This window comes from Electrona antarctica (genome assembly GCF_951216825.1).
Source record: "Electrona antarctica genome assembly, chromosome: 12".
Taxonomy (NCBI): Eukaryota; Metazoa; Chordata; class Actinopteri; order Myctophiformes; family Myctophidae; genus Electrona; species Electrona antarctica.
The window spans coordinates 22,765,807-22,775,652 of NC_136793.1; the positions used below are offsets into that span (position 1 = coordinate 22,765,807).

General features: G+C 43.6%; 1 protein-coding gene across 2 annotated transcripts in view; it reads left to right on the forward strand.

Annotated features, from left to right (window-relative positions):
* ckmt2b (creatine kinase, mitochondrial 2b (sarcomeric)) overlaps window positions 1-7,668 on the forward strand; it is an 11,886-nt gene extending 4,218 nt beyond the window's left edge. For both annotated transcript variants that reach the window (XM_079516647.1, XM_079516648.1), the window contains exons 3-10: window positions 163-361; window positions 715-810; window positions 1,030-1,251; window positions 1,583-1,668; window positions 3,130-3,253; window positions 4,411-4,545; window positions 4,676-4,801; window positions 7,135-7,668. In XM_079516647.1, coding sequence (XP_079372773.1) covers window positions 163-361; window positions 715-810; window positions 1,030-1,251; window positions 1,583-1,668; window positions 3,130-3,253; window positions 4,411-4,545; window positions 4,676-4,801; window positions 7,135-7,251 — 1,105 coding nt within the window. In that variant the 3' untranslated portion in view covers window positions 7,252-7,668. The remainder of the gene's footprint in view (window positions 1-162; window positions 362-714; window positions 811-1,029; window positions 1,252-1,582; window positions 1,669-3,129; window positions 3,254-4,410; window positions 4,546-4,675; window positions 4,802-7,134) is intronic.
* The last annotated feature ends 2,178 nt before the right edge of the window (window positions 7,669-9,846 follow it).

The following is a 9,846-nucleotide window of genomic DNA, read 5'->3' on the forward strand; positions in this document are numbered from 1 at the left end:
TTTTTGCAACTATATGCCTAAACCTAACCCTAACATCAGTTAAACTATGCCTGGGTGGTGGGCTTAATAATCACTCATCCATGCCAGGTTGGAACAGACTCAACAGAGTAAAACACCAGGCGATAGACTGATCCATAGCAAAAGTCTAATATCTTTCTGTAGTGCCGACTTTCCAGACCTGAGGAAGCACAACAACTGCATGTCAGCAGCCTTGACCCCGGCCATATACTCACAGTTGAGAGACAAGGTAACCCCAAACAACTGGACTGTGGACCAGTGCATCCAGACTGGAGTGGACAACGCGGGACACCCTTTCATCAAGACTGTGGGCATGGTGGCAGGAGACGAGGAGAGCTACGAGGTGTGTGTGTGTGTGTGTGTGTGTGTGTGTGTGTGTGTGTGTGTGCGTGCGTGCGTGCGTGCGTGCGTGCGTGCGTGCGTGCGTGCGTGCGTGCGTGCGTGCGTGTGTGCGTGTGCAGTCAAATTCTCAGGCCTGATTTATTCTGGTAGTTAGGCTCCAGCATTGCTTGTAGACTGGCTATTGTCATGTACAGTTACAGTATATATATGGCTTTAGAGTTTGTTTCAACTGTGTGGAGTTCAGGCGCATAGCGAGGATTTACATTTTGGGTGGGCTATGGGAAAAATGTTGGGAACCTCTTTTACAATACGTGTCCGTTTTTCTAAAGCTGTGATGTGTTGCTGTGCTGTCAGGTCTTTGCAGAGCTCTTTGACCCTGTCATCAAGGACAGACATAATGGATATGACCCAAAGACCATGAAACACCCCACTGACCTGGACGCCTCCAAGGTTATTCTCTTCTCTTCTCTTCTCTTCTCTTCTCTTCTCTTCTCTTCTCTTCTCTTCTCTTCTCTTCTCTTCTCTTCTCTTCTCTTCTCTTCTCTTCTCTTCTCTCCTCTTCTCTTCTCTTCTCTTCTCTTCTCTTCTCTCCTCTTCTCTTCTCTTCTCTTCTCTTCTCTTCTCTTCTCTTACATCCATGTAATTCATTCCCTCCTTTGACCTCCTCAGATCTCATCGGGAATGTTTGATGAGAAGTACGTGCTGTCATCTCGTGTTCGTACGGGACGCAGCATCCGCGGTCTGTGTCTGCCCCCTGCGTGCACTCGCTCTGAACGTCGCGAGGTAGAGCGTGTGGCCGTGGCGGCCCTGGCTGGCCTGAAGGGAGACCTGACCGGTCGATACTACAGCCTGGCAGAGTTGACTGAGCAGGAGCAACAACAGCTGATTGATGTGAGTGCATGCATACACACACATGCACGCACCCAAGCACGGACGCACGGGCACACACACACACACACACACACACACACACACACACACACACACACACACACACACACACACACGAACGCACGGGCACACACACACACACACACACACACACACACACACACACACACACACACACACACACACACACACACACACACACACACACACACACACACACACATATGCACACATGCACACCCACACAAGAAAACACCCCAAAATCTATTGTTTTAATGAACCTTGAACTAAAATGTCCCTGGGTTCCTCTGTCCCTGCACTGGCCAATCAGGAGCACTTCCTGTTTGATAAGCCCGTGTCACCTCTGCTCACATCATCTGGCATGGCCAGAGACTGGCCTGATGCACGAGGCATCTGGTAAGGCTAACTGAGTAACTTATAGATGACCTGTGTGGTAGCTTTGGTTTGGTAGTAAACTAGTCCCCTGCTGAAGTAACAATGACATTTAGAACTGTGGGGTTCCCAAACTCTTGCATGCCAAGGACCCCAAATAACCATATGGCCGCTGGGCTGCGACCCCTCTGTTGCAAAATGGTGTTTAAAAATACAGAAATGGTGAAAATATAGCAAATCTACAAGCTCACAACGTGTCATGTTGTGATGCTTTGTGAGGTTGTAGATCAGCTATTTTTGAAAATGTTTGAAATCTTAGAAATCTGTTGAAAGAATTTTCACAAAAATTACAAAAATAGTTCCAAAATAGACACCGGGTTGAAAGTGGTGACACACCCCCACTTTGAACACCACTGCGGATCCATAATTGTTGAGGGGCGCTAGTCCCTCATATGCCCAGCTTTGTCTGTTTGTGTGAACACAAACACGATGATTTGATTGGCTGATCACCCCATAGCGATGATTTGATTGGCTGAGTAAAGTACATATTGAGGATAAAAAGTGAGGGCAGAAAAGTGAAGACGCCAAAAGTGAATGACATTTGTGATGATTTGATGGGCTGAGCACGGAATGTGATGTATGATAAGAACGCCCCTCACTTCACACAAGTGTGATTTGTTTCTTTTTTAAAGAGTACCAATAGTCTCCAAGGATCACACTTGCCCTACTTTTAAACTCACCCAATGGTTTGAACTCATTGAATAAATTGAATCTTGAGGGGTTTTGCTTTGTAATGTATACCTAGTAAGTAGTAATGTATCTAGCAGCTCTGCTTCTGAACATTCTTTTATGTTTATTTTGTCTACATGCCCCGTCATTCCTCTCTCCGTCCAAAATGTCCTTTCCATACACGTCCCATCTCCATCCTCCCACTCTCCATCTTCCAGGATCATTTCATATTTGATAGGCCCCTCACCTGTGCTTTCACAGCAGGCTACTGGGCTGGCCGATGCCACAGGCATTCGGTTATGCTGTGCTGCCACAGCCTTAGTGCTATAGTTGCTCCTGTGTGGACCTATTATCATTAGATCATTAATTATTTTTGCTTAAAATGTTTGAAACCCATCACATTTACCTACTGTGTGCACGACACGTGTATTAACATTAACCACATGAACCCTAGCGTCTCTGGGCATGTCATAATAGGCGAACATTCGGTTTGCGAGATTAGCTCTATGGGTGCACGCACGCACGCACGCACGCACGCACGCACGCACGCACGCACGCACGCACACACACACACACACACACACACACACACACACACACACACACACACACATGCACACAGCCAGTTAGCCTCACCATGAAAAAGGATGGGGTGAAGTATAGATAATAGTAAAGCTTTGACTGGGTTCGTCGCCTGGCAACTGAACTTGAACTTGGGTCCAGTTCTCATTCTACATCCATTTCTAAATATTCCAGGCACAACAATGACAAGAACTTCCTGATCTGGATCAATGAGGAGGATCACACCAGAGTCATCTCTATGGAAAAGGGAGGAAACATGAAGAGAGTGTTTGAACGCTTCTGCATGGGACTCCAACAGGTTGGTGTTGGTGGATGTCATATTTAAAGCAAGGAAGTCTGCACGACTCCAATACGTCTCAATCTGTCTGAACAGTCTTGCCGGGTGCGCGGTCGCGTTAAGTTAACAAGAAATCTGTATGTATGTCCTTTAAGGCACTTTATTTATTATAAATATAGGCATAGTATGCTGCAGAGCAGACAGCACAACGTACACGTTTTAGCTTATAGCCTTCGTCAGTGTTGCATACTGTAAACAACAGGAAGTGTCACTTATATAGTGTCCGTGGGTGCGACACCTTCCCTTGTCCGTGTCGATACAACAACCAACAGCCAAAAACCCAAAAGTGCAATCATAATTCAGAAACATTCACAATATTTAAACTTTGGATGTCAACCTATGCAGCTACACTTACATTTTGACATTTTCTTTTATGTCAAAATGTGTCCTTAATCTTTCAAAATTAAAGTCATACTGTGTAACTTTTTCCAATTTGTGGCATGTGTCCTGCCCCTGCCATATTTCATATTTGGGTATGCTTCTCACGGAAATCCATGGGCATAAAAGTGACACAGACAGACAGACCGGTACAACGGGTACTCTACAACGATTACAGCGGATATTGCATAACCGTTTGGGGTATGCATTGCATTTCCAACTTGCATCGCTCCCAACTTGCATTGTTCCCATATCCGGTGCCCAACAGGCACCGCTCTAGTACGGTACTATAACTATATACCATTGAAACTAAAGGAATTCAAAACATAAACTGGGTTAAAAATAAAATGCTTTGGTGGACGCCTCAAGGTAGAATCAATGACGTCATCCCCTGCATACTGTAGGTAACAGCAACTAGTGACATCTGGGAACCTCTACGTAAAATGGGCTATTTTGTCAATTTTAATATTTTGAAATGTTTTTGACTAGTTAAGTAAAGTAACCCACTGGTTTGAAGTAGAACATGCTTAAACATTCGACAATTAAGGTCTAATATTTCTACAATTGCTACAAATGGCTACAAAACCTTTAGCCTATATTTGCTATAACTAAGTAAAGCTTTGACTGGGATCGTCGCCTGGCAACTGAACAGAACTTGAACACACAAAGTCTTGCTTTGAATGCATGAATCACTGCTTGACTAATAGTTTCAGCATGTGAGTCGTGGTTCTTTCTTTCAGGTAGAGCAGCTGATCAAAGAGAGAGGCTGGGAGTTCATGTGGAACGAGCGTCTGGGTTACATTCTCACCTGTCCCTCTAACCTGGGCACTGGACTAAGGGCTGGTGTGCACGTCCGCCTGCCCCTCCTGAGCAAGGTGGCACACTGGTGACTTCTACAGTATACTCAAAAGATGACATGTGTACACCAGCAGACATACACAAAGATGCAATCACACATATTTATATATTCCCATTGTGTTTTATGTTTAATTGTAACACATGCAGGACCAACGGTTCAGTAAGATTCTGGGGAACCTGAGGCTACAAAAGAGAGGCACAGGAGGAGTGGACACAGCTGCCACTGGAGACACATTTGACATCTCCAACAATGACCGTCTGGGCAAGTCAGAGGTAACCATAGAGGCACAGTCTATAGATTGAAGTGAAAGTGAGTGCAGGAGACATCGAGAGCGGGAGAGAGCAGAAGACGAATAGAGAGGGACATAAAGAGATACAGTAAGAGGAGCAGTTCTAGCAGATGTGGGCTCTAAATAACTTTAACTCCCACTGTTCCCAATTCTGTAAATCTTTGATGTATGACGTGAGCTCAACTTGTAGCTGTTACCAGCTGCAAGGTTAAACAGGTACATGTGGTTAAACAGGTACCTTATATGGCTACTACTGAGGGCAGTTACACCTCATATCTGTTTGAACCAAAGAATCAGCAGTTTATATACAGTAGTGTTACTGAGCTCAACAGTAAAAATCCCATTCATTTTCTCCATAGAGAATTGTATTGTAACTCATCTGTATTGTCGAAACAATCCAATATGGTGTCCTGTTTGTAAAACTATGTTTGTAAAACTATGCTATATGCTCCTGTAGAAGTCATACGTTTATATATGCAATCAACCTACTTTTATGAAAAACATGTTTATTCTTATAAATACCACATTCCTAAAGTGTAGCAGTGTCGGATTGGTGGAATTTGTTTTACCATGGACATTTACATGGTAACTCTGCCCCCATGAAAGTTACGTGACTTACTGCTACACTAGATCCCATAGCTTGAAGAAATGATCGTACGTCACCGTCGACTGTGTCAACTACAATATTTTACAACACTATTAACATTAACAACACAATAATAAAGACAATAGTTAAAGGCAAAATTAAGCAAGCCAAACGATAATTTGGTTGGAAGCATTGCAAATGGTTTATGGGATGAGTAGTTCATTATTTTTTTGCCATACGTACATATTCGTAGCCCCACCTATGGGACGTTATCTACCAGCTACGTACATATTTTCGTACCCCCGTTTACACCATGAAGGTTGAGCCGAAAATCAGCTTTTAACATTGGTCAGGTTGCTAGGCAACGCCTCTGTCACCCCCAGCACCAGGATCTTTGCACACGGCCCCAATTACCTCCAGACAAAGAAGGATTTTCAATGCCTTATAACTCTGAAAATACAAGCGCTGTCCTTGGTGATCGTCATTGATCCGAGGTTCGGATGTCATTTGTGATTTTGTACCGCATCGCTTCCGACTGGCGAAAGATAAACAGTGTGAGCTAATGCTAATAATCGTTACAATGATGGTCTCCAGGCTGGGAAACCGGAAATGAAGAAAGATAGCCAAAAAAAAACATGTCAGGGTTTACCTACACTCTGCTGCCACCTAGCGTGGCACAGAAATAATTTAAATATGTAAGCAACCTTGTACTTGGCTTTTTTGCATTGTTTAAACCAATTTATACCATTAAGGATTTGCTGAATTCTCTTCCGGCTTCAGCGCTCGTGAAAAAGATGGGGGTCAATGTTGCGCTCTATTGTCAGAGAGAGACAAGCGTAGGGTAGCTTTCTTTCCAAGCAAGTATAGTCTTAAGTACCATTATGTTTTTGTTAAACACAGACTTTCCATAACTTTTCCAAATTATTTAATCCATTTCCAGGCCTATAACAATAATATGGTGCAATAATCATTTTACGTAGGTCATAAATCATAGATCATAGGTTTGGTATTTGAAGTGCGCCCCACATTCAGTTATTTCACTGGCCCGGGAAAGAGAGAAGAAAGAGAGAAAAACACACTGTAGGAGAAGACAAAGAAGACTAGACTAGGACAACAATAAACAAAACGCCTGCGGTCTCCGAGGCTAGAACAACAAGAACTCAGTCACACTGTCAGTCAGTCACAAGTTCACAACAGTACTATAGAAACTACTCTTAGTTTCACTCAAACACGCACACATGCACACACAGTGTCACACACAGTGTCACACACACACACACACACATACACACACACACACACACACACACACACACACACACACACACACACACACACACACACACACACACACACACACACACACACACACACACACACACACACACACACAACCCACAAGACAAAACCCACAAGACAAAACAACACAAAACAGGGAAAAAAAGGGAAAAAAAGGGAACCTAGGAGTCCGTAAATTTTATCCAAAACATTTGATTCATTCCAAACCTTTTCCATGCCTGAAAAACAGTTTTCTTGAATATCAAAATATTACCAGGAATGTCATGAACGTGGGAACCCTGTAAACAGTACACGTAGTTAGCATTATCTATCATCATAAAGGGATGATTCGGATATGACGTCAAGAGGAATTGAGGCATTTGAGTTTACCACCTATTTTGTACTTGTGATGATGTGGTTTTGACAATAACGGTAACTATACGTATCCACAGGTTGAGCTGGTCCAACTAGTGATCGATGGAGTCAACTATCTGATCGAATGTGAGAAGAAACTGGAGAATGGTCAAGACATCCAAGTCCCCTCCCCCATTGACCAGTTTCAGAAGTGAACACTGACCCTTCTGGGAACACTGGGATGAGAGCAAGCCCTCCAACCACTGGGTTAACTGATGGTATTATGTGTATTAGATACATACAGTATTTAAGATTATATTGACATAATTACAACAGTGGTTCTTAAAGTGGAGTCCGGGGACCCCCAGGGGTCCTTGAGGCGATTCCATGGTTGATAGTTATTATAGCATGAAAATCTGTTTAACTGCTTTAACCTTATATACATTGGCTATTTTCCAAAAATCTTGAAAACATGTGGAAACAATTTAACAACACAGATTCATGTGGAGGTCCCTGATACAAAATATTTCCACATGGGGTCAGCGGCCAAAGACATTTACAGACAGTACATGAACACTGAAATCATTGTATGTATACATTAACTAAAAAAAGCAATAAACTTGAATAATTAATCCCACTGAGTCTTTTATAGCGATTTATAGAAAATAAACCGACAAAAGAAATACACACAGCACTGCAGCACAGTCTGACTGCTACATAAGGGCCTTACTTACTCCAGGAGTAAAGAGCTGGGGTGGCGCTGATGGCTGTGGTTAAACTGAAAGCGTGTCACAGTTTCGATTCCCGCGCCCATGCTGCATGTCACTCCCTGTCCCTGTTTCCTGTCACACTCTACAGTACTATCTGAATAAAGGCAGAAAAGCCCAAAAGATATCTTAAGAAAAAGAAGCCAAGGTGACACACACCAGAGAGGCCTGGTCAGTACTGTAACATTGCCATTTGAGTGCATAATGCATTGACTTGGGTGTAGTCAGAATCTTTTGTTTTCTCGAAGCAGATTAATGACATACTGTAGATGATTCATGTCACTGTCATGGTCAGTATCATGACGGTATCATGTCAGCATTATGGTCAGTATCATGACGGTATCATTTTAAGTATCATGTCAGCATTATGGTCAGTATCATAGCTTCCCTCTATCCATACAGGGGATTCTAAGCATCATTACACATCCACAACAGGAGACTTGGAAACTAAGTATGTTTCTGTGCTTGCATGCGTGCGTGCGTGTCTGCGTGTGAGCATGTAACAGAAAGCTTGAACTGTGTACTGTAAAACCTTTTGGAAATCAGAGGGAGCTTAACAATGGGACTCAGTAAGGGCTTAACAATCAGGTTCAAACTGAAGCACACATTGTACTATGGTCTTTGTGATTTCACGCACGCACGCACGCACGCACGCACGCACGCACGCACGCACGCACGCACGTACGTACGTATGTATTTGTGTTAGAACAGAGATTGTGTGTAAATTATTTTATAGAAAACGTTTGCACATAGTGACTTGTTTCTGATTTTTGACTGACACTGCAGTATACTGAACATACTGTTCTGTTAAGCAATAACAAAATGTGACCGGTGAGGGAGGCAAAACCACAAACATTTAGGAGTAAATTATAGTTTTTCAACAGCTCTTTAATTCCTTTTCTCCTGTGTTGTAGTCAGTCTCTGTCAGATTCAGACATCACACAAATTTACTTTCATTAAGAAATTATGACTACTCATGTGGTTTGCTCAACACAGTTTGTTGTTGTTACAGGCAGATGGGTTCAGAAACCATCTAAACATTCAGCACAGTTTTGGACAAGCTTATTAGTCATCACGTTCCATCCAGCCGCTGAGTGGGTCAGTGTGGGGGGGTTAGAATTCCACCAAATTCCCCCCTGTGAGTGAAGACACAGCTGTATCACTTTAGAGATCTCATGGAACCTGCACCGGTGGACTCTGTGTGTGTGTGTGTGTGTGTGTGTGTGTGTGTGTGTGTGTGTGTGTGTGTGTGTGTGTGTGTGTGTGTGTGTGTGTGTGTGTGTGTAAAAAAGGATCTCATTGACTAGGCGACCTTCCTGTGTTGGAGGCTGACAACAAAGGAACAGGTTCTCCTGAGAGAACTCATCTCTCCAGTGTGGTAGAGAGATGAGTGACCGACATGGTGGAAGGAGTCCGAGATTTCCTAGAGCAGTTAAACCATGCAGCTACAGATAATGAACACCACATGATGTTACAGGCTGCACGCACGCACGCACGCACGCACGGGCGCGCACGCACGCACGCACGCACGCACGCACGCACGCACGCACACACACACACACACACACACACACACACACACACACACACACACACACACACACACACACACACACACACACACACACACACACACACACACACACACACACACACACACACACACACACATTCTCAATTTACATTATCCATCAAAGGCATCATAGTCACCACCATGAATACCATAGCCAGTGCCATAGTCAGCACCATAGCCATTAACCATAGTCAGCACCATAGTCAGTACCACAGTCATTTCACTTTTTGGTTTCAGCAAAATGCCCACCCTGCACTTGGGGCCAGACCAGTCTGCAGAAAACACATGATAATGTGAATTCAATTAAGCGGCCAGGGTGGTTTAACAGGGTAGAGTTGCAGAAGAACAGACGTTGTAACTGAGGTCTACTGTATGTGAATCACAAGAGAATCAAGCATTTTGGACTTCTGTTGTCCTTTACCCATCTGGTTCCAGCCATAATGTTCTCCAGATTTTGCTATAGCCTTGCT